This window comes from Molothrus aeneus, chromosome 23, assembly GCF_037042795.1.
Source record: "Molothrus aeneus isolate 106 chromosome 23, BPBGC_Maene_1.0, whole genome shotgun sequence".
In the NCBI taxonomy this organism is placed as follows: domain Eukaryota; kingdom Metazoa; phylum Chordata; class Aves; order Passeriformes; family Icteridae; genus Molothrus; species Molothrus aeneus.
In genome coordinates, this window is record NC_089668.1 from 763,350 (window position 1) to 790,438 (window position 27,089).

At 62.8% G+C, this 27,089-nt stretch overlaps 5 protein-coding genes and 1 long non-coding RNA gene across 7 annotated transcripts; 2 read left to right on the forward strand and 4 right to left on the reverse strand.

Annotated features, from left to right (window-relative positions):
• Positions 1-894: 894 nt before the first annotated feature.
• On the reverse strand, positions 895-7,429 carry CNKSR1 (connector enhancer of kinase suppressor of Ras 1). Its single transcript, XM_066564609.1, has 21 exons — positions 7,378-7,429; positions 6,974-7,131; positions 6,543-6,733; positions 6,385-6,469; positions 6,216-6,257; positions 5,840-6,139; positions 5,707-5,766; positions 5,293-5,361; positions 4,926-5,045; positions 4,678-4,763; positions 3,829-3,962; positions 3,596-3,750; positions 3,405-3,435; positions 3,063-3,235; positions 2,909-2,982; positions 2,565-2,636; positions 2,399-2,472; positions 2,176-2,240; positions 2,008-2,098; positions 1,241-1,422; positions 895-1,159 (listed from the first exon to the last, which is right to left on the reverse strand). The coding sequence occupies exons 1-21, from the start codon at positions 7,427-7,429 to the stop codon at positions 968-970; spliced, it is 2,406 nt and encodes an 801-aa protein (XP_066420706.1). The 3' UTR covers positions 895-967.
• A 199-nt stretch (positions 7,430-7,628) lies between these two features.
• Positions 7,629-9,477, forward strand: LOC136566034 (uncharacterized). The gene is made up of 2 exons (XR_010784959.1): positions 7,629-8,328; positions 8,657-9,477. It is a non-coding gene; the product is annotated as an uncharacterized lncRNA (long non-coding RNA).
• Positions 9,478-10,015: 538 nt separating this feature from the next.
• ZNF593 (zinc finger protein 593) lies at positions 10,016-11,278 on the reverse strand. Its single transcript, XM_066564886.1, has 3 exons — positions 11,056-11,278; positions 10,580-10,642; positions 10,016-10,487 (listed from the first exon to the last, which is right to left on the reverse strand). Exons 1-3 carry the CDS (start codon positions 11,250-11,252, stop codon positions 10,346-10,348), a joined length of 402 nt encoding a protein of 133 aa, XP_066420983.1. The 5' UTR covers positions 11,253-11,278; the 3' UTR covers positions 10,016-10,345.
• Positions 11,279-11,898: 620 nt separating this feature from the next.
• On the forward strand, positions 11,899-12,787 carry C23H1orf232 (chromosome 23 C1orf232 homolog). The gene is made up of 4 exons (XM_066565025.1): positions 11,899-11,985; positions 12,078-12,164; positions 12,247-12,344; positions 12,529-12,787. Exons 1-4 carry the CDS (start codon positions 11,899-11,901, stop codon positions 12,785-12,787), a joined length of 531 nt encoding a protein of 176 aa, XP_066421122.1.
• Positions 12,788-13,060: 273 nt separating this feature from the next.
• On the reverse strand, positions 13,061-15,417 carry FAM110D (family with sequence similarity 110 member D). Its single transcript, XM_066564916.1, has 2 exons — positions 15,362-15,417; positions 13,061-14,744 (listed from the first exon to the last, which is right to left on the reverse strand). Exon 2 carries the CDS (start codon positions 14,500-14,502, stop codon positions 13,537-13,539), a length of 966 nt encoding a protein of 321 aa, XP_066421013.1. The 5' UTR covers positions 14,503-14,744; positions 15,362-15,417; the 3' UTR covers positions 13,061-13,536.
• A 2,924-nt stretch (positions 15,418-18,341) lies between these two features.
• On the reverse strand, positions 18,342-26,520 carry PDIK1L (PDLIM1 interacting kinase 1 like). 2 transcript variants are annotated; one of them, XM_066564727.1, is made up of 4 exons: positions 26,437-26,520; positions 24,822-25,664; positions 24,285-24,586; positions 18,342-21,327 (listed from the first exon to the last, which is right to left on the reverse strand). In XM_066564727.1, the coding sequence occupies exons 3-4, from the start codon at positions 24,567-24,569 to the stop codon at positions 20,596-20,598; spliced, it is 1,017 nt and encodes a 338-aa protein (XP_066420824.1). In that variant the 5' UTR covers positions 24,570-24,586; positions 24,822-25,664; positions 26,437-26,520; the 3' UTR covers positions 18,342-20,595. The 2 variants fall into 2 exon arrangements, with proteins under 2 accessions (XP_066420824.1, XP_066420825.1); XM_066564728.1 differs by lacking the exon at positions 24,822-25,664 and having other exon boundaries at positions 26,437-26,496.
• Between the last annotated feature and the right edge of the window lie 569 nt (positions 26,521-27,089).

A 27,089-nucleotide genomic window follows, 5' to 3' on the forward strand; every position in this document is an offset into this window, starting at 1 on the left:
GAGACCGGTCCCGGACGGGCGGGAGGGTCCAGGGTGCGGAGCCGGTGTGGCAGCGGCGCTGCCGGTGCCCGGTGCCCGGTGCCGGTACCGTGTGGGTGCGGCTCAGGGCCGGTGCCGGTACCGATACCGGGCTCTGTCTCTCACCTGCCGCCGCCACTGCCGCCGCTCCCGCCACCTCCGCGCGCCGCGACCGTTACCTCCGCCGGGAGGGGCGTGGCACAGCACAGGGGGCGTGGCTTCACGGCGTATCAACCAATCGAATATTCTGACCCCGCCCCTAACGGTGCCTCATTGGTTTGTCTGAACGCTGTCCCCGCCCCCGCCGCGAAGGGCTCTGGCGGGGGAAGAGTGGCCGCGGGTGGCACCCGTAGGGCGGGTGCTGGGGGGGCTCAGCCCGGGGAAATGGAAATGGAGGATCGGGGGCGCCTCTGGATCGCCTGCCAGTGGAGCGACAGGACGAGAGGAAACCGCCTCAGGCTGCAGCAGGGGCGGGTGAGGTTGGACGTCAGGAGGCATTTCTCCATGGAAAAGGTGGTCAGGCACTGGCACAGCCTGCCCGGGGCAGAGGTTGAGTCACCATCCCTGGGAGTGTTCAAAAAGATGCGGATACGGCGCTTGGTTTAGTGGTGAACGCGGCAATGCCAGGTTTACAGCTGGACGCGATGATCTCGGAGGTCTCTTCCAGCCTATACAATGCCATGATTTGATGGTTTCAGCGCCAAGAAAAACCACGGCAGAACCAGGCCCTGTCCACACGTTTATTTACAGCAGAAGAGCCCATGGCTGGGCCGGCTGGCAGCGCCACAGCGGGCGCTCAAAATCCCCTCCTTGCCGAGCTGCAGGCAAGGAAAAATTAAGACTGTCACTTAAAATTAAGGAATTAGATGGATCCTCTGGGGGCTGAGCCTTCCAGAACGTGTTCAGACCCACCGTGCTGGGCACCGAGCCAGGGCAGGGCCGCTGGGTGTCAGGGCTCAGCCGCCTCTCCCTGGGGGCTGTGCTGCCCTCCAGCACCGCCCTGGCCCTGCTGCCCTGCCCAGCCCTCCCGCAGCTCCTGGTACAGCTCCTGGTGCTCCTCCTTCCAGCGCCTGAAGGTGTCCGAGGTGAGCGCCGCCTCTCCCAGCAGCTGCTCCAGCGCCTGCAGCTCCGCCAGCTTCGCCTGCCCGGAGCGACACCGCACGTTTTGGGGGGCCAGCCGTGGGCAGGGGGCTTGGGGGGCTCGGGGGGCTCGGGGCCGCACCTTGAGCGTGCTCTGCAGGGCCCGCACGGCGTGCACCCGCTCGTTGATGTGCGGGTTCCTGTTGCGCCGCAGGAAGGACTTTCGGCACTGCTCCTGCGTCAGGACCCGCCGCTGCCCCGTCAGGGACACCCCGCCCTGCCGCAGGCACCGCGCCAGGCTCGCCAGGTCCTCCCCGCCGGGCTCTGCGCAGGACAGGGCACTGCAGCAGGAGGGCAGCGCCCGGACCCCGCGGTGCCCCGAAGGAGTGGGGTCGTGGAGTGGTTTGGCTCGGAAGGGACCTTAAAGATCATCTTGTTCCATACTGCCATGGCAGGGACACCTCAAACTGTCCCTGGAGCTCCATCCAGCCTGGCCTTGGGCGCTGCCAGGGATCCAGGGCACCCTGTGCCAGGGCCTGCCCACTCACACAGGGAAGATTGTCCATCTAAACCAATCTAAACCAACTCCTGCACCAATCCAAACCAGCTCCTTCTAAACCAATCTAAACCAGCTCCTCCTAAACCAATCTAAACCAACTCCTGAACCAATCCAAACCAACTCCTTCTAAACAAACCTAAACCTAATATTTTTATTTTAAATCCATCCCCCTTTGCCCTGCCACTCTGTGCCCTCATAAAAAATCCCTCTCCATCTTTCCTGCAGGCTCCTTCATCCCGAGATGGTTCACAGCCAAACGCACCCCAGCTGGAGTTCCCCCAGCACACCCAGAAGGGAGGGAAGGAGGGACACAAGGTGACAGGGGGTCAGATGTGCCCCCCTGCACCTACCCAAGGGGGAGCAGGGCCGGGGGCTGCCCTGGGGGCTGCTGCCTGGGGAGAGCTGTGCCTTCTCCTGGGTGTTCTGCAGCCTCTTCCTTGCCTGGGGGAGAGATGGGCAGCAGGTGACACAAGGAACTCTGTCCCTCTGTCCCCAGGGTGTCCCCCAGGGCCACTCACCGAGTCAGATCCGTGCCTGGGGGACTCATCATCGGGGTCCTCAGCTTCAGTCTCGCTGTAGCAGTCTGGAGGCCATGGGAGCAGACAGAAATCCCCTCCCAGGGCTGAGAATCATCCCAGCCACCCCTCGGGGAGCGTTTGTCACATCCCCCCGCATCCTCCAAGTGCCCCTACCCCATGGGGACCCCCTCCCACCGACCCCAGTCCGGGGTGGCCTCCTCACCTTCCTCCTTGTCTGGGACTGCCTGCTGGGCCAGTGTGTGCTTTGTCTTGGCTGTCACCAGGTGACTGACCCACCTGGGGAGGGACAGCAGGGACAGCAGGGCCAGGAGGCTCCTGGCCAGCCCGGGGCGCTGGGGCCAGTGCTGGCCCTTGGCTCTGTTACTCACATGCTCAGGTCAGCCAGGGTTTCAGCAGCAAACACGAAGGGTTTGTATGTCTGGTGGCACAGCTGGAACACGCTGGGGACAGGGGGGTGGCTGCTGTGCTGCTGTGGGGACACAGGGGAGCCCCCAGCCCCCTCCAGCCCCCCAGCCCAGCTAACAGTCCCAGATAACCCCAGGAACACAGTGCAGGCCTTGCTCGGAGTGTGGGGACCTCACCAGCATTGTGGGGACCCCAATGGCCCTGTGGGGACCTCACCAGCATTGTGGGGACCCCAATGGCCCTGTGGGGACCCCAGCAGCCCTGTGGGGACACGCAGGTGGTTCCCAGCAGGACACACCCCACTCACTATTTCTTCTTCTGCTCCCTGGTGCTCTCCAGGTTGTAGGTGGCCACATTGATGAGTCCTGCAGCCCTCTCATCCTGCGGGGACAGGGACAGCCCTGTGGGCACCGCCCCGGGAGGTGCCAGCTGCCCAGGGCCACCCCGTGCCCCCCACTCACGTTGGGGTGGCTGTACCAGTAGAGCGTGTGGCCCTTGAGCACCACCCAGCAGCGCTTCCACTTCTGGGCCATGAATCCCACGTGCTCCTTCTTCTTGAGGAGCCACCCGTCACAATCCGCCCGGCCCAGGTCCCGGCACGACACCCGCCGGCGGCTCAGCCGGGTGGCCACGCCTGCACCAGGGCCCGGGGTCAGGGCAGGGGGAGCAGAGACCCCCGGGCAGGGCAGGGCAGGGGGAGCAGAGACCCCAGGGCAGGACAGGGGGAGCTGAGCCCCCCAGGACAGCCCCCAGCCCCACCAGCCCAGCCTGGCAGGGCTCTGCTCACCTTTAGCTCTGCTCACCTTTAGGTCTCCGTCCCGTGCTGGGGCTGCCCTGGGTGGGGAGACAAGTGAGATTTTAGTGACAGTGCAGGGCAGTGTTTGCTGAGCCCCCCCAGCAGCAGCACCGCAGCCCTAGGGATCCCCGCAGGGACCCCAATTCACACACCCACAGCAGGGGCTCAAGGGGAAGCCCTGAGACCCCCAGCTCTCACCTCTGCAGGGCCGGGCTCTGCTGCCCCTGCTGCCCTGGGGCTCAGCTCTGTGCCAGAGAGTTCAGGGACAGCAGGGGTGCCCAGGGGGGTGTCCAGGGGGGTGCCCAGGGGGGTGCCCAGGGCGCTGCCACTGTCCCACAGCTCCTCTGCAGCGCCTGTGAACAGCGAACGGGGCTGCAGCCTCGTGTCCCGGGGGAGCTGCTCCATCCCCGGCCAGCCCCGCTCCATCCTACCCTGCCCAGCCGGGCCCGGCAGCTCCTCCACAGCTGCCCCGGGCAGCCTCAGATCCCGCTCGGCCTCTTCCTGCTCCTCGTCAGTGACGGGATCCGGGACAGACTCTGCTCCCGAGTCCAAGTCGGCCGCGACGCTGGGAGGAAAAGGGGACCCCTGAGCCCCAGAGCTCCGGGGGCGCCGCCGGGGTCCCTGATCCACCTCGGGCTGGGGCACCCACGGCGCTGCCTGCCCGGGAAGGGGCTGGAGGGGGCGCGGTGGCAGAGCTCCAGCCCGGCTCTAGCCTGGTTCCAGCTCCAGCCCAGCTCCACTTCCAACCCGGTTCCAGCCCAGCTCCAGCCTGGTTCCAGCCCCGTTCCAACCCGGTTCCGGCCCGGTTCCAACCTGTTTCCAGCCCGGTTCCAGCCCCGTTCCAACCCGTTTCCAGCCCGGTTCCAACCCATTTCCAGCCCCGTTCCAACCCGGTTCCGGCCCCGTTCCAACCCGGTTCCGGCCCAGTTCCAGCCCGGTTCCAGCCCGGTTCCAGCCCGGTTCCAGCCCGGTTCCAGCGGGCTGCCCTGCCCGGCTCGGCTGCTGCCCGCGCTGCCGCTGGCTCTCCGCACGCCTTTCCATTCCGGGAGGGGAGAAGGGTCATGGCTAAATATAGTTCCAGCCCCACTAAAACGTTACCAAGTGAATGAGTTACAAACTCCCCTTTTTGTCATTCCTTAAGGCTCCTGGCAGCGTCCCGGGCTGCTCACAGGCAGCTGCTGCACTGCTGGCACCTCTCCCCCTAAAAAGGGCCCTGGGTGCACCCAAACATCTCCTTGCTGGCCAGGCTGGGGGTGTTGGGGTGTCAGGATGGGGCTCACCTGGAGCTCAAGGACACGGGGCTGCCTGGGCTCTCGCCACTCCTGGTACCAGGGGAATCTGCAGCATCCAAAAATGCTCCTGGGGGCTGTGGATGGAGCATCAGTGCCAGCCCCACCCCACCATGGAGCCCAGCGCTTTAGGAATCCCCAGGGTGATGGGAGATGCCCAGCTCTGAGCATCTCTGCCTGATTCCCAGCATGGCCCAGTGCGGCACTGGGGCTGGACTGGGAGCACTGGGATCACTCACCTGCTGCCTGGGAGAGGGGGGTGAGCCGGGCAGGTCGAGGGGGATCTTCTTCAGCACCAAAGTCACCCTGTTCCCCTTCTCCAGCAGCTTCCTCGCCAGGCTGACCGGTGTCCAACCCACCTGCAAATGCTGGGTGAGCTGTGGGCCACCACCCTGGCCCCAGGGGTGCTTCGTCCCCCAAACCCACCCCAGCCACCGATCCCACATCCCCCAGATCTTCCTGGCAATGGCTCCTTTGTCTCTTTCCCAGCCATGGTTCCTGCTTGTTGCTGTTCATAACTCCTGCATCCCCCACCGGAGCCCCTGAAGTGCCCGAGCCCTCCCTGCCAAGCCCAGCAGGGAGCCCTGGAGCCCTGTCCCCACTCACCACCACCTGCTCGTTGACCTGCACGATCTCATCCCCGGGCAGGATGTGGCCCCCGTGGGCAGCCAGGGCCTGGGCAGAGAGAGGGGACAGTGGGGTGCCCACTCCTGTTCCCTCCCTGCCGGGCTAATCCCACGCAGGATCTCTCCCAGCCAGGGAGAACCAGGGGGGTTAACCCTTAACCCGACTGCACAGCACCCCCGGAGCTGCTGCTGGGATTGGGGTGCAGAGGGGGCTCCCCATGCCCGGGCTGTGCTCACTCATGGGATGAGCTGCACGGGCTCAGCCACAGGCAGCCCCCCCCTGCTCTGGGTCAGGGATCAGGGCCCTAATCTGGGGGGATGGGGATGGGGGGTGTTCCCCCATAAAAGGGAGGGGGTGACTGAGGGGCAGGGGGTGACAGGGCCCCTCACTCACCTCTGGGGTGGTGGCAGACACGAAGTGCAGGCAGGAGCTGGTGGAGGTGATCTCAAAGCCCTGGGGGGCCAAGGTGGGGGTTTGAGCAGGGGGTCCCGAGGCAGAGGGGGGCCCTGGGGTGCAGGGCACTCACCAGTCGGGCGCTGAGCAGTGCCTGGGGGCTCCCCAGAACATCACAGGGCGGTGTTGGGGTGTCAGGGGATCCTGGGGGGCTGCTCCATTGGCTGGGGGGCAGCGTTGGCGTGCTGGGGGACGCTGGGGGGCTCTGCCACAGGCCGAGGGGCAGAGTTGGGGTGCTGGGGGACGCTGGGGGGCTGCCCTGTGGGCCGGGGAGCAGCGCCAGCCCCACGCTCTGCAGCACAGCCCTGCGGTCCAGCAGCGCCGGGGGGCTGCAGCCCACGATGCTCTCACAGATGCCCTCGATGTGCTGGCACTGGGGGTGACAGCGAGGGTGAGGGGGGCCCAGGCAGCCCCCCGGGCCTGCCACCCCCTCCTCACCCAGCACTCACAATCTGCAGGATCCCGCTGCTCCTCTGGGCCGCAGGGACGTCCTGGGGGACAGGATGGGGGGTGAGCACCACGGGGTGGCTCCATCCCAGCTGGGGGGTCCCTGTGGGGAGCCCCCTGCACCCCATGTCCCCTCAGCAGAGCCCTGGGGTCAGGAGAGCAGGCACTCACCGCCTGCAGCGTCTCTGCCAGCTGGGCACACAGCAGGATGATGTCCCGGCTGGCAGAAAAGTCATTGAGGGTGGAGAACAGGTACCTGGGGGGAAGAGAGAGCTCAGCCCCAGAGCGGGGGCACCCAGCACCCAGCGGTGCCCCCACCTGCCCCAGACCTGTTGAGCCAGGAGAAGAGTTCCTTGGCAGCCCCGACCAGGTCGATGACTCGGGCCAGGAGGGTGAGGGAGGGCGGCTGGGGGGCATCCCCTGCCCACAGCCCCCCCTGCACCAGGCTCTGGATGCCCTGTGCCAGCTCCTGCAGCCTCTCCGTCAGCGTCCGCAGGCTGGTGCTCGCCAGCCCTGTGTCCTGGGGGGACAGGGGGGACAGGCAGGGTGGCATTCGGGGTGTCACCTTCACCCAGCCCACGGTGTCCCCATGTCCTTCCCTCTGCCCAGCTCAGAACCCCTCTCCACCGGGTCAGGGTGTCCCTGTGTCCCCACTTCCATCTGCCCCCTTCCACCCAGCCCAGGGTGACCCCACATCCTCGTCCTTCAGCCCAGGGGACCCCCACGTCCCCCTGCTCCTCCCCGGGATCCCAGCACTCACCAGGTTCCGGAGCTGCTCCACGGCCTCCAGCAGCAGCTCCTGGTGTCCCACGGGCCGCACGCCCAGAGCCTCCAGGAGCCCCGGCTCCAGCCCCAGCAGCTCGGGCCCCGAGAGCCCCCAGGCCTCGAACGGGTACCCCTGCACCGCCGCGTCCAGCCCTGCACAGACCAGCCTGGCAGTGCCCCCTGGCAGTGTCCCCAGGCCGGGTGACCCCAGGGGTGACCCCTGGCTGGTGCCAGGGTCCTCTCCATGCACCGAGCTCGAAAGGGTGGGAACGGCCGGACCCCACCCCGGGAATGCCCCTCCGGGCAGGAGAACAGGAACGGGAAGCACCGCCACCTCCTGCCCCATGTCCCCAGGCTGGGGACACCCCACCCCAGAGCCCGAGGACAGCCGGGACTCACCTCGGAGCCAGGCGGCCGCTTGTGCGGGGCCCCAGGAGTGCGGGGGCTCCATGGGGGCGGCGGGGCTCGAACGGCGGCGGGGCAGGAGCGGCGGCGGGGCAGGAACGGCGGGGCAGGAGCGGCGGGGCAGGAGCGGCGGCGGGGCTCGAACGGCGGCGGGGCAGGAGCGGCGGCGGGGCTCGGAGCGGCGGCGGGGACCGGAACGGCGGCGGGGACCGGAACGGCGGCGGGGCGGGCGCGGCTCTCACCTGCGCCGGGCGCGGTCTCACCTGCGCCGGCAGCCGCAGCCCCATTGGCGCTCCCCGGTGCCGCTCAGCGCCGGGCCCGCCTGCCCCGGACGCTGCCGTGGGGCGAGGCCGCAGTGAGTCACAGCCCGGGCGGTGACACACGGCCGCTGGAACCCCGGGAAATGGCAGCCGCTGTCACCCCCAGCCAGGGCTGAGGCCCCACAGCGCTTGTGACACCAGTGGGACACCACAGGAGCCCTGTGACACCAGTGGGACACCCCAGCAGCCGTGTGGGTGCAAAGTTAGGTCACAGAGACCCCCAGCAGAACCAGGGGGAAGCCCCTGCTCAGCCCTGGAGTTTTTGGGGTGTCACCCCCCACCCAAGTCATAACTCACACCCCTTTACAGGTGGGGAAACTGAGGCAGCCCCGTTCCGGCCTGCAGAGGGGCTCGTCCGTGGTTAAGCCCAGCCCTTCAGCCCCCCCAGATCCGGGCTGGGCTGGGCTGGCCCCCCCGCCCGCCGTGTCCGCTCCGGGGAGCAGCGGGCGCTGATCGCGGCTGACAGCGGCTGCTCCGCGCCCTGCCCGGGGCCGCCGGCACGCACGGAGCCCCCGCCGGGATCGGGGGGTCCCAGCGCAGCCCCGCTGCTCCCACGGGCCCGGAGCCGCTCGCCATGATCATCCGCCCCCGCCGCCTGACCCCGGGGTACTTCAGACTGCTGCAGGTAAGGGGCGAGCAGGGCCGGCCGAACCCTGGGGAGCCCCGGGTGCTGCTGCCCTCGCTGCCCACGCTGCCCACCAGGCCTGCCATGGGAGCCGTGCCCAGCTCCAGCCCGGCTCCACACTGGTGGTGACGATGCTGCCGATGGGGGCCCACAAGTGCTGCAGGGGGCACCCTAAAATCCCCCTGAGACCGCCAGAGGGGCACAAAGCTGTTCCCATCGCCTTTACACCCCCCAGTGTGATGGGGCCATTCAGGGCACAGCCCCGGGCCCGTGTGCCCGGGGGTTTGGGGTATTCTCGAGCTCCCCTGTGCCCTCTGTGTCCCCACAGATGCAGCTGGCAGCGGGACGTGAGGCTGAGCCGGGGGGGCGGCTGCTGACCCCCCTGGCCCTGCTGCTGGCGGCTGCCGGGCTCTGCCTGTCCCTCTACAGCGCCCGGAGAATGGCTGACCCTGCCAAGGCCCCCCCGGCGCCGTGACGAGGGGCTGGGGGGCCCTGGGACGGTCCCCGGGGGTGTTCAGGTCCTGGGGACCGTCCCCGGGGGTGCTTGCTGGGGTCCCCTCCACCCGCCCCAGCTCTGCAGCTGACCTGCGCCACATCCAGCCCTTCCCACTGCCATGGGTGCCCTGGGCATGGGGGACACGCCGGTCCCCGCCGGTCCCCGCCTGGGGCAGCCGGGATGCAGAACGGAGAAGCTGCTCCCAGCTCCGGAGCTGCCGGCGGAGCCCGGCCCGAGCCACGGAGGGACAGCGGGATCAGAGCACCAGAGCAGAGGCTGGACGGACAGAGGGACGGCAGAGCCGGGAGCTGCATCCATCCCCATCCCCCGCGGGAGCAGAGGGGGCTGGGGACCCCGGTGGTGGCCACAGAGCCCCTCTGTCCCCATGGGAACGCGCGGTGGCCGCGGCCCCGCAGGAATGAGGCCAGCGCCGCGTTAGATAACGGGCAGGGGGGACACGGGCGGTGACGTGACCCTGGGCAGGGACATCACATCCGTGTCCCTGGGCACATCCCATCCCCTGTCCCTGGGCGGGCACGTCCCACAGCCTCCCCAGCCCCCGCAGAGCTGTGGCTCTCCCTCCCTCCCTCCCCCGGAGCCTCGGGGACAAATCCGGGCAGGCTGCGTGGAAATAAACCCTTCCTTAGCCAGCACAGCCGTGTCACTGCTCTGTGTGCCCCAGCACATTCCCAGTCCCCAGCAGGGCAGGAGGGATGAACTGAATGGGGGCAGGAGGGATGAACTGAATGGGGACACGAACTCTGCAGGAATTCAGTGGCAATTGTCAGGAATTCGGTGGCATTGTGGCTCAGTGTCCCCTCAGGGGCACCGTGGCAGATGCCAGGCAGGGAGGCTGATCACCTTGCAGCCCGCCAGGAGCATGAAATCACTTGGAGGAGTTGAGGTTTTGGGGTCAGGAACCTCAAAGTGTCCTCACCAAGGGGACACCAGCACTGCCCTCTCAAAGGCCAAACCAGCTGCAAACCCAAGTGCTCCATGCAGAGGTGACTCAAGCTCACATTCCCCACAAAAAGCTGGCAGGGCAGAGGGACTTCTACCACCCTGCCAGGCAAGAGTTCCAGGACGAGGCTCCTGGCACGGGCACCTTTGGGTAATGGGGAAGAGAACAACACTGAGGCGTCCCCTCACCCCTTGGGGGGACTGTCACCCTCACACTCAACGCTGCCACACTGTCAGTTGACATATTTTAATGGGTGCATCACTGGAATAACCTCTGAGGCAAGGACAGAGCAGAACCTGCTCCAAAAGCAGGCAGACAAGCGTGCAGTCCCAGCAGCACTCAGAGAACAAGGAATGAATGTGTCCCTTCCTGGAGAAGGAGGACGCTCGGGGAGGGCACCCAGGCTCCTGCTGGCTCCTGCTCCTCGTCAGTGCCCTGGCCAGGGGGGCTGTGGGAGGAGCAGGGTGGATTTGGCTGGCAGGGACACGTTTTTGTCACAAAGCTGAGGACAAAGGCGTCCTTACAGAGCCACTCAGCCTCCCAGCGCCCTGTCCCTGCGCTCAGCCCGACGTCTCCATCTCGGTGACCTCCTCCAGGGGCTGGGTCTGCACCTCCACCTTCTTTGGGGGGACATAGGAGCCCATCCCAGCAGCGCGCTCAGCCTCCTCCTGCGTGTACGGAGCCTCTCGCAGCTGCTTCAGCCTGGGGGCACACGGGGGTGAGATTGTACCTGTCCAGAGCTGCCCCTGCCACCCCCTCACCCCGGGGAATTTGGGTCTGCCCCCACCCCTCACCTCTTCTTGTGCACCTTGGATCTGAAGTGCTCCTTCATGCTGTTCAGGTCCACGAAGTAACGCCTGGGGTGGGAAAGGATGGGGGTCAGGGGGACCCCGAGACTGCAGGGGGGCTGGGGGGGGGGTCCTGCCGAGGGGCCAGGGTCCCACCACAGCCCTGCACGGGCCTGGGGTCACCCTGAGACCAGGACAAGATGCTCCCCCAGGGGTTAGAGGGGAAGAGGGGACAGGGACCCCCGGAACCAACCTCCGAGGGGACAGGGACCGCCAGGGTCTGAGCAGCCCCTCCAGGGGACAGGTACCCCCAGAGCCTGATCGCCCCCTCCCAGGGACTCTCCCGGGACCCCATCCCAGGAACCTCAGGGACCGGGACAACTCCCGCACCTCCCCCGGGAATCCGCGACCTCCCGGATCCCCCCGGATCCCCCCGAGCCCCGGTATCCCCGGTATCCCGCCGGTATCCCCGCCGCACGCACGCGCAGTGCAGGCAGTAGAACTGCGCGCAGCCGGGCAGGTCGGGGTCGATCTCCTGCCGCAGCAGCCGCGCGGCGTTCTCGGGCTTCAGGTCCACGTGGATCTCGTCCAGGTCGCGCCGGCGCCGCTTGGTCTTGAGCTGCCGGGCGAGCGAGTGCGCGCGATGCGCCCCGGTGCGCCGCCCGTTCCGCGGCGACATGGCGGCCGCACGCCCCGCTGCGCCGCACTGCGCAGGCGCGGGGCTGCGGGACACGCCCACACATTGAGAGCGCTGTTGATGGCCGCGCCCATCCGTGTGAAGCCACGCCCAGACCCGCCAGGCCCCGCCCCCAGCCCGGTGTCCCCCGTCCCGGGACGGTCCCGGGACGGTCTTGGCGCCCCCCCAGCTCCGCTGCCACCGTGCCCGCTCTGCCGCCGTGTCCCCCCGTGCCCCCGCGCTGCCCCGGTCACCGCTGCCATGAGCGGGGCAGGGCTCAGCGTGTCCCGCCGTGTCCCGCCGTGTCCCGCCGCCGATCGTGTTTCCCCCGTGATCAATTATAGATGGGGACCCGCGGCGGGGGGAGCGCGGAGCTCCGGCGCCTCCTCTGCACCATGGGCGGGTGTCCCAGCCCTGGGGGTCCCAAGTGGGCGAGGGGCAGCGGGGGGCTGGGGCGGGGGGCTCGGGATGGGATTTGGGGGTGACCGGAGGAGCCGCCCCCGCGCTGCCCCCGGCTCGGCCCGGGCTCAGATTCCTTTTGTGCGGAGCAAGTGGCCGCTGAAACTTTAATGAAGCCACCGGATCGCCCGTCCGACCCGCCCCGCTGCCCGCGGCTGCCGCCGGCTGCGGCCCCGCCGAGCCCCTCGCCATGGCCCAGGGCTTCTGGCGGCTCTACAAGGCCAAGGTGCTGCAGACCCTGGGGGCGCCGCGCCCCGACGGGGCCCTGCAGGACGAGGTACGCTGTGGGGTCCCCAAAAGGGGCCGCCCAACCTCCCTGTCCCCCCCCGCCCGCCCGCAGCCGCGCCCTCACCGGGGGCTTCATTGCAGGGAGACCCCCCCGAGCTGATGGAGACGGCCGAGCCCCCCGCGCTGCTGGAGGAGGGAGCCAGCCCCGTGTCCCAGCTGGCCCGGAAGGTGAGGAGGGGCTGGGGCCGCGGGGGCGGGGGGGACACCGGCGGCCGGAGCTCCCGGTGACCCCGGCGCTGCCCCCCCGCAGGTGCAGGGGGTCGGGGCCCGCGGCTGGCGGACGCTTTCGTCCCTCTTCACCCGCGAGGACGAGCACCAGCTGCTCAGCCCGGAGCCCTGCCCGGACCAGTGAGTTACAGATCGCTGGGGGGGGCCCCAGAACCCGGATCCGAGCCCCCCACACCCCATCACCTGCATCCCCCTGCCCGGCCCGCACCCGCGGGGGGACAGCGGGCAGGGACGGGGCACGGTGGGCTGGGGGGAGGTCCCAGGTCCCTGCCCCGACATTTCCGTCCCCGCTCTCTCCCCCCAGCCCTCTGGCCGCCGAGCCGCCCGAGCCGCCCCACAGCGAGAAGGCCCCCGGGTTTTGGGATCTCTTCGCTACCAAGTGGCAGCAGGCGGCGGGGCCGGACAAGGCGGGGCCGCCCCCGGAGCCGGACGAGAGCCCGGGGGAGCCGCCGGGTGACGACGGCAGCGACCTGCGGGAGCCGGAGGAAGGGGCCTTCCACTGGGGCTTCCTGGCCGGCAAACTGGCCGAAATCCGCAATAAAACCGCCCCCAAGGGCAACTAGAGGAGGGTGCAGCAGCCGGACTCGCCGCAAGTTATTTGCGGCCCCCGTTGCTGGTGGGCAGCGCCCCGCCCGTGCCCGAGGGCTCTGCCCTGGGTTTGGGTGTCACAGCTGCACCAAAGACCCCAAAATTCCCTTTTTCCCTGAGCTCTGTCTGCTACTTTCCTTCCCTCGCCCCCCAACAGCCCCATTGAAGCAGCTCAGCCCCGAGGGTGGGGAGGGGGAGCTGCCCCCCAGCCCTGGGGCATCCCCCACAGCCACACACACATGCCAGGCTAGAAAACAACCCCAAACAGATTTATTGAGGGCAGCTCTGGCCCCAGCAGCGCCTGTTCTGGGGAGGAGGGGGCTGAGGGGTGGGCACTGCCCACGGGAAGGGGCTCGGGCTCTGCCCACCCCCAGCTGGAGCAGGATTTGGGTGGTCAGTGGGGGCTGCGGGCCTGTGCCACCCTCCTGGGCTGGGGACAGGGAGAAGGTGGGGGACAGCAGGGGGACAGCAGGGGGACAGCAGCCTGCCAGCCCTGAGGCCCCGGGGATGGCCTTTCCTCACCTGCCCTCAGGTGCCCCCACCACACTCAGCCTGTGCACCTGGCAGCTCTCCCAGCCCGCAGCATCCCCACGGCACCGGGGCCAGGGGTGCCAGCAGAGCCAGGGGTGCCCCCAGCCCCTGGGCCACATCCCGCGGGGGCTCGGGGCCCGGTCCGGCCAGCGGGAGCCCCGCGGGTGTCCCGGTCCCGGCCGGGCTGTCCCGCTCACACCGTGGACTCCCTGGCAGCCGCCCAGGCTCTCTGGCAGCCGTAGAGCCACTTGATGACGCGGGCGTTGCGCTCCACCACCGAGACGGCGGAGCCCGCCCGGGCGTCCGGCTCCTCCTCGCCCGGCCCCGCGTCCCCCTCGCTGCCCCCCGAGGCCCGCCCGGGCTCGGACTCGCCGGAGCCGGCCCGGACCGAGCCGCTGTCCCAGCCCGCGGGCCCGAAGCGCTCCCGGCCCAGCAGCTCCACCAGCGCCCGGTCCAGCCCGCAGTAGTTGAAGAAGCGCTCCTGCTCCGACAGCGGCAGCGACACGCGCAGAGCCAGCGGCTCCTTCCCGGGGGCACCGGGCGGCTGCTCCGCGGGCACGGCCGGGATGCCGCCGCTGTCACCGCCGCTGTCACCGCTGCCGTCCCCTCCCGGTGTCCGCGCCTCCTCCTTCTCGGCGGGCGCCCACAGCATGGGGGTCTCGGGGCTCCGGGCGGGGGGCGAGCTGGGCGGGCTGGCCCTCAGGGGTCCCTGGAAGAGGCGCCGCACCAGCCCCGAGCCCTTGGCGTTCTCCTTGTCGCCGCCCAGGCAGTCCCGTTTCTGCCGGTAGATGATGAGCGAGTCGGGTCTGAGCAGGCGGCGGCTGCCGCTGCGGCGGGACACCGGGGACGGGGGGCACGGCAGCTCCGGGCCCAGCTCCCCGCACTGCCCCCGGGCCAGGCGGCGCCGCCCGTGCGGGGAGAGGCGCGGCGAGCCCCGCAGCGCCGGCTCCTGCCGCCGGCTGATCACCTGCTGCGACTTCACGTACTTGGCCTTGTCGGCCTCCAGGCGCTCCACGGCGCTGGCCCTGCGGCCCCCGCTGCCCCCCGGGCACTCGGGGCCCCGGTTCAGCCAGGCCAGCGGCGAGCCGCGGCCCGGGGCCATGAGGCGCAGGTTGCTGGAGGCGCACACGGCGAGAGTGGGGCTGCCCAAGGGCACCATGGCCCCGGAACGGTGCTGCTGATCAGAACGGCGCTGCCGATCGCTGCTGATCGCTGCTGATCTCTGCTGATCGCTGCTGATCTCTGCCGATCGCTGCTGATCGCTGCTGATCTCTGCTGATCTCTGCTGATCGCTGCTGATCTCTGCTGATCGCTGTCGATCGCTCTGCGCCCTGCGGAGGGGCCGGGCAGGGCTGGTGGGGCCGCTCAGGAAGCTCCTGGGGCTCCGCTCGGCTCCTGGATCTGGGAGAGAGGAGAGTCAGGGTCAGCCCGAGAGTGCAGCGGTGAGGAGGAGGAGGATGGGGCTGAAGCAGAGCTGAGGGTCCCCTCAATGCCACAAGGACAGCGAGTCCTGGCAGCGCGGGCAGGAACAGCCCCGGGCAGGAAGGGAGAAGCGCCGAGCATCCGCCGGCTTCGGCCGCATCCCAGGAGCGGCTTCCAACAGGAAAAAATACCGGAGCCGGCCGCCGCCTTGTCTTCCCGAGCGGCGGAACAAAGCCGAGCGCTGCCCCGGGGCCGGGGGGTCCCCGAGCCGTGCCCCCCACAGCCGGGCTGGGCTGGGAGGGAAGATTCCCCTTCCTCCGTGTGCGGAGGGCACGGAACCAGCCCTAGGGGACAGCAGGGACACGAGGCCGGGCCGAGCAGAGCTCACGGGAGCAGACAGCCCAGGGAGCCTCAGCCACGCAGCTCCACACCCAGCCCACGGGCTCCACACCGCACCCAGGCCGAGTACACACGGGGAAACTGAGGCACGCGGAGTGTTTGGCCCTGTGCTGGTCCCGGCTGGGGACCGTCACCCTCCCCAGCCCAGCCCCGCGGCCCGGACCCGAGCCAGGCAGGTGGGGGATGCTCTCGCTCACCTGAGCCCTCGCAGGGATGCAGGGATGGGATGCAGGGATGGGATGCTCCAGTCTCACGCGGCTCCTGCGGCAAACTGAGCCCAGAGCCGGGAGCAGCCTCATATAGAGAGGATGAGGAAGAGGAAGAGCCACCCATTAACCCGTGCCAGCCCAGCCCCGCGGCAGGAGCCCACCCGTGCTGACCTTGGCCAGCATTAACCCCTCTCCTCCCGCAGCTCCAGCTCGGCTCTGCTCCTCTCCTCCCTCCGCTTCCTTACGGGAACCCCGCCGGCCTTTCGGGATCTGCAGCAGCGATTTTTGCCTCCAGTCTCTGTCCCCCTGCACAGGGCAGGTCAGGAATGGGGCAGGGAAGCCGCGTCCACTCCAGCAGCTCCTCCTTCTACACCCACCCCAGCGTGTGGGGGCAGCTCAGGAGCAGGAGCCCACCTCAATCCCCTCCCCAGGATCCCACCCAGGTGGGGAGGAGGAGGAAAGGTCCTTCTGGCACCTTCTCCGGTGGCGGTGAAAGGGTCAAAGCCAGCCCCGAGCCGGCCGTTCCTGCCTCTTCCCCCCGGGAAGGGCTGTAAATCGCAGGAAGCCACAATGGGCTGGAGCTGGCCCAGGGGTTATTTTTACCACTGCCCTCTTCCCTTCCCGAGTGCTCCCACAGGGACAATCCCGGCCCCCTCCATGCCCAGCTCCAGCCCGGGGGGCTGCGAACGTGGCACTGGAGCAGAGGGCAAGGAAGGAGCCGCTGCCCCCCGGGCTGGGCTCCCGGGCCCTCGGAGAGGAGCCAGAGCCCCCTGCAGCCCCTGGCTTGGGGCAGAGCTGGGGCGCAGCCGGGCTGATCACAGCGACCGAGGGGGCTCAGGGCGACAAAGCCCCGGCACGAGGGGGGCTCTGTCCCGAGCTCTCCGTCCCCACCCCAGTTCCTTCCTGAGGAGCTGCCGGGAACGGGGCCTGGGGCTGTGCCCGGCACCTTCCCGGCCGATGGCAGCGGGGCAGGAAGGGGCTGGGGCCAGGACTCCTGTGCGGGAAAACGGGGGCTGAGATGGAACCTGGGCAGGGTGAGAGGGGCCAGGCCTTGTTTGAGCTCCGCAGGCTGGAAAAAGACCCCAGTGACAGCAAGGAAGGGACAGACCAGCTCTGTAATAAACCTGGAGAGCAGCACGGCAGGCAGCACTCGGTGCGGCTGCACTGCAGCAAATGCGGTGGAGGACAGGGAACAGGATCGGGCCAAGGGATGGAGAAACCCTCGGCAGCTCTGGGATCTGCCCCTGGATCCCTCAGCGGAAAGGCGAACGCCACAGGGCGTGGGAGGCTTGTCCGACGAGTTTAAAAACCTCCAGGGTTCAAAGGGGCACGAATAAACCTGAGAGCAGCGCCCCAGCCGAGCGTGCCGGGGCAGGGCGGGACGGGAGCGGCCCCGGGGCTGCTCCAACCCCAAAAGGCTCCAAAGCCGCGGCAGGGCAGGGCTGGGACACAGGGACAGCCAGGACAGGGCCAGGAGGAGATCCCGGGGCTGCTCCAACCCCAAAAGGCTCCAAAGCCACGGCAGGGCAGGGCTGGGACACAGGGACAGCCAGGACAGGGCCAGGAGGAGATCCCGGGGCTGAGGGAACCAGCCCAGGGTCAGGATGGAGGCCTGAGCCCAGCACTGCTGCAAAGGTTTTTAGGTTTTTAGGTTTTATCTGGTTCCATCCCAAACCTGAGGGTGAAGGAGCCTCTGGAACGAACAAGAACAGCCCGGGCTCAGCTCCTCTTCCAGCAGTGGTCACTTGACACCTCCCTGCTCCTAAAAATGGGGTTTCAGATTTCTCCAAACCCTTCCAGAGCTCCTGAGCAGCACCTGCAGCAGCTCAGGCACCCGGGGTGGTTTGTGGCATCCCAGGCACATCCCTGTGCCCTTACCAGGGTGCAGCACAGAGATTTCCTTGGCTGCCCCTGGCAGCAGCACCCAGCCCACTGAGGTTGGTGGGTGAATGTCCTCACTGGCTGCCCTGGGCCAGTCCCTTCTGTCCCCAAAGCAGCTGGAGGGACCCAAACCAGGAGCCAGGGATGTCCCAGGGGCTGTGAGAAAGGGGAGAGCCCCAAAACCCCGGGCTGGTTGTGCCCCAAGGAGGGGAGAGGCTGAGCAACCTCCCGAGGGCTCTGCCTTGCCCACAGAGCCCCAGGGAAGCTCTGGTTGGACCAAAACAAACCAAAACCGAGCTCTGGTTGGACCAAAACAAAGCAAAAGCACCAACACAGCAAGTTCCCAGCCCTGGGAACGGGGAGGGGCAGGCTGGAGCCCGAACCTCTGGGGCTGGGCTCTCCCAGCCCAATGAGCTTTAATTATATCTCATTTCTGCACCAGGGCATTTCCCTGCAGGCTTCCCCACCCTCCCGAGGGGCTAAATATATTTGAAGTACAGCATATATATAAAATATATATTATATATACATATATGTGTGTGTGTGTGGATATATATATAATGTGTATATATATATATAATCTCAGATTTACTTTTCTTCATGTTGTGGGGAAGGAATTCAGCTTGTGTCTCTATTTAAAATCACCACTCTTAAAACTAACCCAAAAGTGGGACTTTTTCCTTTACTACAGGTCTTTAACCCCCCTAAAAAAACGAATCTAAGCCCAAACTGCACTGACCCAAGCACAAGGCTCCAGCCAGGTGGGCACGTGCCCATTGCAGGTGGGAATTCCTGGCACAGGAACCCACGGGGCACAGGGCTGGGCTCGGGTTTCCTGTGGGTGTAAGAAATTCCAAGAGAAACTCAACTCACAGCATTTCCAGTCCGCAGGTGCCTCTGTCCAGAGCGCTGCTAATTAAAACATGCAAATGAGGGCCACGCTTTCCTGTCATGGGTAAGTAATGATGTTTCCTCACCTCCGCTCCCAAGGCTTCTCAGGGCATGTGGGAACAGCAGGACGCTGTCCCTGGAGGGCAGCACTGACACTGCACTCACTGAGAGCACTTCCCCATCAAGTCCTAAAACCTCAGCGAAATTCAAGGTTTTATTTCAAAAACAGTCATGAACTTAATAAATTACACAATAATTTTCCTCATTATAAATTCTCCATAAAATATATTTTACAGTTTTCAAAGAAAAACATGGAAAAAACCCAAAAATCTTTCCCAAGTGCTGAAAAGTGTCTTGACTTCACGTCACGCTGGTGAACGGCCCCGCAGCTGCTACAACAACTTGATTTATTTTCTCAAAACAAAAGACCTCAGACAACAAAAATCAAAGAGAACACAGAGCTCGAGGACTACCAGTGTCACCCAACGGCGAGGATAAGCACCATGAGAGGGATTTCAGGTACCCCCAACCTATAAAGTGGCAATCAGTGCAAAGAAACACTTTGGGAGTCAAAAACCCCAAAACTTCCCTGTGCCAGCCCCTGATTTCTGCCCTGCAGGCAGTGGAGCCTGCAGAGGGGACCCAGGTGATTCACAGAGCACCTCAGAGGGGAGCAGTGCTAATTCTGGTTCTGTTATTCTGTTATTCAGGCTGGGCAAGGGAGGGGGATGCTCACCCCTTTGTTTTGAAAAAGCCCCCAAGTTTAACGTGAATTACAAACCCCCTTTTCTCACCCTGCTGAGATGTGAGAACTGGGAGGCAGAGTTGGCACAAGCAAAGTGTGTTTGTCTGAGGATCACTCCCTAAAAGGATGAAGTGAAAGGAAATAACAAGAATTACAAACTAAGGCCAGCTGGGGACAGCCACCAGCTCACACAGCACCAGGTAAGAGCCACCTGCGGCCTGTAAAGCCTCAGAAGTTGGGTGGAATCAGAATCCTTTGCTTTTGGAAAACCAAAAAATAACATTTTGTTTATTTGCACTCGGAAAATAAACACTGAGTGCCCAGAACTGCTGTCCCAACACCAAGAGGGAACAGATTTCAAAAAGCAAATTGTACAAGGAAATACTTACAGCCATTTCCAGGTAAGATTTGGGTGGGGGGGGGAAATCAAATTCAGTTTTGTAAAGAAAACCAGCCTTTCCTGCAGCTTGAAAGGCAATGTTAAGATGCTGCTTTTTTCCAAAAGGTCAGAGTGGATGGGAGAGGTCAGCCCTGCCCCAGAGGAACAAAGTGCTGTGCTGGGACAGAGCTGCTGCCAGCCCTGCAGTGCCAGGGCCCCAGTGGAACCTGTCCCAGCAGCAGCAGAGCTGGGCACCAGCAGCTCCCCCTGCTCCCATCTCTGCCTGCAAATAAAGATCACTTCTTTAAGAGGAGGAAAAATGAAACACAAAACCAGCTCAGGCTGCCGCCCTTCCCGTACCTGAGCTCTCTGCCAGCAGGTGTGAGCAGGGGACAGAGCCACCTCTGTCCCCTCATCCCCACTGGGTCTGGGGCAGGGCCACAGAGCAAAGGCCATGACCATTGGGTTATCAGCTGGATTCAGCTGGTGGGAAAACTGCTGCCACCACGTTTAGAAGGATTTTGAGAATGTGCTGCTGGATTCCCTCATCCACGTTTGCACAAACTGAGGGCACAGAACTCTGCTGTGATAAATCCTCAAGGTGCTGTGGGAGTATGGACACCAGGGCAGAGAGCGTGCTGAGAAAAGGCAGATTAATTGATTAATAAAAGCCAAATCAAGTGATCAGTGAGCCAGCCCCCCTGCCAGCACCTGACTGTACATTTCTAATTTGACTCCCTCAGTGACGAGCCCGTTAAGCTCTAAGTGCCAAGACCAGCCATGTTAGCACTTGGAAAGCAGCTGATCCCCTTGCATTGCTTTTTTTGTTTACAAAGTCAAGTCTTTGAAATTAGATAACAAAAATAAATAATGAAGTCATTCAGGCCTGGGGAAGAAGGAGATTTTCTCACTCACTTTCTTCACCCAGATTTCTAGCAGACCCCAATCATCCAGACCCACAGCAAATAATTTAAGTGCCACACACTCCCAGTCACTCATATACATAAATATATACACAGACTACATTACAAAGCCTCAAGATTTGCACTGCCAGCATGCAAACCTTTTTTTTTTTTCTTCTTTTTTTTTTTTTCCATGAGAGTTCCTAATACTGCCATAGGAAACTGGAATGTGTGAGGCACTCCGTGACAGAGTGCTGGAAATCAAGTAGTGTTGGCTCCTGCCACATCCCCGTGCCAGCGCAGCCCGAGGAACACCCTCAGCCTCACCCGGGATTTCAGACGCGGCCAACTCCACATTCCTGTCGGGAATCTCCAGCGAGCGAGGTGCTGAGCACCCCCTGCAGGTGAGCCGGGGCTCAGCCCCTCACGTGTCCCAGCTGCTGTCCTTGAAGGCGATGTTCACCAGTCTCAGCTCCAGCTCGAAGGCGTCGGGCCGGTCCTGCGGGTTGGCCGCCAGCATCTCCTTGATCAGCTGCTTCATCCTGGCGTTCATGGACTTCTTCTTGACGGGGATGAGCAGCTCCATCTTGGGGTTCTCCAGCAGCGCCTCGCCCACGGGCACGATGGCCGTGCCCTGCCTGACGTAGCTGCCCAGCAGCTCCTTCTTGGTCTCGGTGTCCACGAAGGTGATCCTCTCCAGCATGGCCCAGATGATGATGCCCAGGGCGAAGATGTCGGCCTTGGCCGTGTAGTGGCCCTCCCAGACCTCGGGGGCCATGTAGAAGTCGGTGCCGCAGGCGGTGGACAGGAAGCACTTGTTGACGTTGACGGGCTCCTCGGCGCTGTGGCCCGAGGCCGAGCACACCTTGCTCAGCCCGAAATCCGCCACCTTCAGCGTGGGCTCGGCGGGCGCGCGGCCCTGCGAGATGAGGATGTTGTCGGGCTTGAGGTCGCGGTGGATGATCTGGTTCTTGTGCAGGAAGGCCAGGGCGCTGCTGAGCTGCAGCATGAAGCTGGTGTTGGTCTTGCGGCTGGGCTTGCGGGACAGCAGGTACTCGTTCATGTCGCCGCCGTCGCAGAAATCCATCACGAACCACAGGTAGTAAGCACTTCTGGGGTCAAAGGCTATTTCTCCTTTTAACGAGGTTTCTACGAGCTGCAACGAGGGGAAGAGGTGATGTGAGTACCTGGTGATGGTGGGAAGGAAAGGATTCGATGGAAAAATGCATGAAATCAGGATCCTCACAGAGAGGGGAAACTTGGGTTAGTTACACAGAAGGAACTGTTCCCTGTGGGGCTGGTGAGGGCACAGGCTGCCCACAGAAGCTGTGCCTGCCCCTGGACCCCTGGAAGTGCCCAAGGCCAGGCTGGAGCAACCTGGGACAGTGGAAGGTTCCCTGCCCACAGGAATGAGATGGGGTTTAAGATCCCTTCCAACCCAGACCAGTCTGTTTGACCCTCCTCTCAACAATCCAGAGAGCAAGGTACTGCAAGGGGGAAAGAAAACATGATGCAAATGTTTTTATGTAAAAGAGAAAAAAAAACAAAATCACAATGTATTTGCCAGCTTCCTTATCTTCCCTCGTGTGGAGCGTATCAAGCTCCGGCTCCTGCCCAGAAGCAGAGCTCGACCCTGATAACAGAGTTTTTAAAGATACCCAGTGGCCATTGCCCTCCCATCTGTCCCAGCTGGACAGTGTCCCACCCTGACAAAGCCTGTCCCACCCACTTTGCCAACAGCTTTTCGGGATAAACAAAGTCTCACAAGTGACTCCACACTGCTGTATTTATCCAGGAGAGATTTTTAAAGCCTGGTCTCCATTCCTGACACATCCATGAATTCCAGCAAGTTCACACAGGATCCTGAACTCAGGAGAGCACTGATCTGCAGGCACAGCTGAGCACGGAACACCCTTCCCACCATCATTATCCACAGAGTATTTTCAGGAACAGCCAGTTCTTACAGCTGCTCCACACAGAAAGCAAAGCAAAGCCTGCAATCATTTTACTAATCCTGTTTACACAACTGCATTTGCCTCTGCAGCTCCTCTGAGGTGGCTCTGGAAGGAAAATCCTGCAATTATTTCTGTTAGTAGTAAACCAATGGATGCTAAATCAAACTGGCTTTCAAAAATGAAGGGGTGTGTTAATATCTAGAGAGGAATTTTGAAATGCTTTTAAAAAGTGACCTTTTCAAGAGAAAAAAATGGTAGCAGTTTACAGCTATCTTCTTTAAAGAGTAAATCTATTTTAGGGCTAAAAATTGCCTTCTTTAGGGTTTGTAGTCAGGAACTGTGAGATTAAAGTATCTCAGGAGAGCAGGGAGTCTCCCCTGCCAAGAGAGCACCAACACAGAGTCACAGGAGCTGCACTTGCAGATATTGTGAGAGCCAAGACAACAAAATCCACCCCTCACATCTGTGCCAGTGGCAAAGCACAGCAGACAATGCTGACTGAGGACTCAAACTCTACAGATTTGGTTCAGCTGGCGCTGAGAATCTGCCCAGAGCTCTTCCCCAGGCTCCTCAGCTCCGTGCCATCCTCTGGGAGAGCAGAGGGGCTCTGACTGCCCTTGGCTCAGCCCAGGCTGCTCCAGAGTGACCCTGGCAGCAGCTCAGCTCTGCCCTTTGCCCTCCCTCCTGCAGCAGCAAAACAAAATCCGTGCTGTTTGCACCCGGCAGGCCCGAGCCCTGCGCCAGCTGCACCCCAGCACCGCCATCCCAGCCAGAGCTGGGAGCTCTCCCCACCTTCAGCTCCACCCCGGCGCCTTCAAAGCTCCTCCCTGCACATCTGCCCTCCCTGGCAGCTCGGCAAACCAGGAAGGTAAGGCTCTGACTCCTGCCCTGGCCAGTGCTAGTTTAGCCCAATCCTTCCCTGAAAACAAGGCAGGAGCAGCTCCCGGGCCACGGGGAGCTGGCACAGCCAGGGATCCTGGTTCTGGCACAGCAGGGTGGCAATGAAAACTGAAATAAGAACAGCTGACCAGGGAGGACACAGCAAACACCGAGCAGGCTGTGGCTTCTTAAACCAGGAACACGGATTTCTGCCCAGGGGTGATTTACACTTAGGGCTGCTTCTTGACAAATCATTGTCTCCAATGTCTTTCCAGAGCTACTGATTCTTCAAACATACACATCTGCAGACTTCAAAGACACTTTCAGAGTGATATGTGTTCCCTAATTTATACTCTTTGAAGAGATTAACAGTTATTTATTAAAAAATAAAGCCAGCTCGTTATGTGCTACCAATTGATGCTTGCTTCTCAAAGAATTTTTTAAGCACTGGCTTCCTATAAATCAAGACACTGATTTCCAAGGCACCCAGGATGGAATTCCTCCAAGCTGTGTCCCAGGACAGGAGTGCTCTTTAACCTGCACCTGCCAAGAGCTCCACAGCCTGCACCTCCCCTGGGCTTCACCTGCAGGGCTTCCTCAACTTATCAAAGCAGATTTGCATTAAACACAAATTCTGGGGTCTTTCAGAGCAGCACAGCTTCAGACACAAGATCCAGGTGATTGCTGAGTTTTTTTTGAAAGCTCTCCATTAAATTCTGGGTGTTAGCAATGCAGCCAATCCCCTGGCCTAGCTGAGGATGCCTCAAACCCCTCCTTCCTTCCCCCCAGCTCAGCATCACCCATGGCTTCCACCCCATCCCCTCAGCCTCGTGTACCTGCAGACACAGGGAGGAGCTGGAGCCATGGGACTCCAGCTTCAAACCCCAGATCCAGGTGATTGCTCAGTTTGTTTCTAAAGCTCTCTATTACATTCTGGGGACAAGCAGTGCAGCCAATCCCCTGGCCTAGCTGAGCACGGCTCAAACCCCGGGGCTGCTCCACCTCCTTCCCCCCAGCTCACTGTCACCAATTCCTTCCACCCCGTCCCCTTGGCCTCGTGTACCTGCAGACACAGGGAGGAGCTGGAGCCACGGGACTCCAGCTTCAAACCCAAGGTCCAGGTGATTGCTCAGGTTCTTTTACAAATCTCCATTACATTCTGGGGACAAGCAGTGCAGCCAATCCCCTGGCCTAGCTGAGGATGCCTCAAACCCCTCCTTCCTTCCCCCCAGCTCAGCATCACCAGTTCCTTCCACCCCGTCCCCTCGGCCTCGTGTACCTGCAGATACAGGGAGGAGCTGGAGCCATGGGCCATCTTCTGCACCATGCCATCTTTCTGCAAGATGCACTCCTCCAGGTGAATGACGTTGGGGTGCTGGCTCTTGATACTGCTAAGGGCCCAGAACTCGCGCAGAGCCAGTTCCACGTTCTCGGGAGCGTGGCACCGGATCTTTTTGACGGCCACGCGGGCACAGGTCCTCCTGACGAGCGCTTCGTACACCACACCATAACTGCCACGACCAACCTCCCGAATTAGATCGTACTTAGGCTGGCTACTCACCATCTTCAGGAGCAAAGGTTCTGGGGAAGGGGGAGAAACCCACACAGCTAAAGCTTAGGCACAGGAGCCGGGCTGTATTTCCCCCCCTAGGGGCTGGCCTGCCCAGACCCCACCACTAACGGGGGTTCAGAACGTTCCAGAAGCTCCTCCATAAACCTGCACCTCCCTGCCAGGGACCAGGTGAGAGTGAAATTACATCTTTTTGTTACAATTTCAAATACAGCCCGGCGTGTTCAAGGTGGCAACAATTCAAACCTAGACTGGGATGGTGCCGAGACAGGGCTATGGAGAGCGCCCCTGCTCCTCTGCCTCAGCGTCTTCCGTGAGCATCTGCAGGAATAACAGCAGGCTGGCATGCTCCCCATCCAGCCTGGAGAGCACAGCAGGTCCCAGCTGAAGGCCCTGGGTGGGCTGTAATTTTAATTAAACTGCCTTTTTCTGGAGGTGGCTGCAGGAGCAAACGTTTCTGTTATGATTGTTTAACTCAGAGAAGAGAAAGCTTCAATCGCTCCCCGTTTATCTTTTGAGGTGATTGATTTTTCACCAAGCCTCCTCTGCATGAGGAATCTACAGCTATGAAAGGTTAAAAAGGATAACTGATTGCAGAAGTTTGCGCCCAGCATCTAACTTTCACTTTTGCTCAACAGAGCAAGGACAAAAGTTAAGTTATTGCTCTGAAAGTAAAACAAGAGACACACACACACAAAAAAAAAAGGAGGGAAAAAATAAAAAGCCACCAAACCCTGCTGCAGATTTATGAGCCTCCCTGCACGCTGCCCTACAAGATTACAAACCAAACACCAGCACCACCTTCACACAACCAAACCAAAACGGGTCACTGACTAGAGACAGCAATAAATTAAAATAAAAAAAATTAAGAGCTTGACTAGCCAAGGATCACTGGTCAAACAGAATGAAACGCAAAACCAAAAGTAAAATAAATAAATAAAATCACACTGATAGATCAGAACTACAATAGCTTTAAGACAGCCAGTGATGAAGGTAATTCTCTTTATGTCAGGCAATAAGGACCACATTGAAATGGCCTGTTATTAGTAGGAAGATTTCAAGTATTTCCACTGCTTTAGGCAATATTTTCTTTTTTTAGAAAAAAAAATAAAAAAAAAAAGAAAAAGAGAGAGAAAAAAGGTATCATCAGTCTCAGGCAATGCTAGAGAGATATTTTAACCTTTCAGCAAAGCTGTGTGAGGGACATTGGCAGTAAGGATTTGAACCGAGATGTGCCGTGTGTGAGGAAGGCGGGAAGGGCCGAGGCTGCACCTGCAGCAGGGCTGGAGCTCCAGATCAGAGCCTGAACACCGAGATCCGAGGGGCCAACAAGGGCAGGAGCTGTAAATTCCCATCGGTACGGAGATCCATGGGCCAACAAGGGCAGGAGCTCCGGGGCAAACATCGCGCCGCGTTCCTCCAGCACGGGCACAGCGGGTTCCGAGCGGGCACAAACCGTCCCCTGTACCGGGAGTTGTTCCCGAGCCCCGGGGCCGCCCCCGGCCCCGCTCCGGCCCGCGGTGCTGCGGGGCCCCGGGGCCGGCCCGGCAGAGCGGACACCGGGCCGGGCAGCGCCGCCCGCCGCGTTAACGGCGGCGATTATAGAATAAATATATAGAGGATATAGAGAATTAATATAGGTAATGTAAATGCACCCCTCCCGCTCGGCGCGGCCGCACCGGGCCCCCACCTGTGAAGGGAAGCACCGACGCACCGCTCGCCCCACAGCGGGGGATGATGCCTGCCCGCTGGGCCCCTCCCGCCCAACCTGCAGCGCGGATCCCGCCCGCTCCAACCCCCGGGGGCCCGCGAGGACGAGGGGCCGGCACCGGGCCGAGCCGGGCCGGAGAAGCCGCGTTACCTCAGCGCCGCCGCCGCCGCCGCCCGGCCGCCATCTTAGGGCTGCGCTCCGCCCGCCCGCCTCTCTCAACGAGGTCACGCCCACACCGCCACGCCCACCGAGTGGTCACGCCCACTCCATGCACACCGCCCTGTGATTGGTCAGCTGAGGGGGCGGGGCGAGCGCGGTGGGTAATGTTTAATTACATGAATTAATCAATTAATTACTGAAATTTCTGTTTATTAATTAGGAGGGAATTGTTCCCTGGCAGGGTGGGCAGGCCCTGGCACAGGGTGCCCAGAGCAGCTGTGGCTGCCCCTGGATCCCTGGCAGTGCCCCAGGCCAGGTTGGACAGGGCTTGGAGCAGCCTGGGACAGTGGAAGGTGTCCCTGCCATGGCAGGGGTGGCACTGGATGGGCTCTGAGGTCCTTCCAAAACAAACAGTTCTGGGACTCTATGGTTTACTGCTTGGCATCCAGAAAAAATCAGTACAGCCCCTCTGGCCCTTGGTTGTGTTCTGGCTTGGTATGACAGTGACACAAGAGCTGTCGCCCCTCTGTGTTCCCTGTTCTGTGCCATGGCTCCCTTTCCTCCTCAGGCTGCAGGGCTGGAAGTGCCCCCCATGCCCGGGAGCCCTGTCACAGGCCCTGCTGTCTCCCCAACCATTGCAAAGC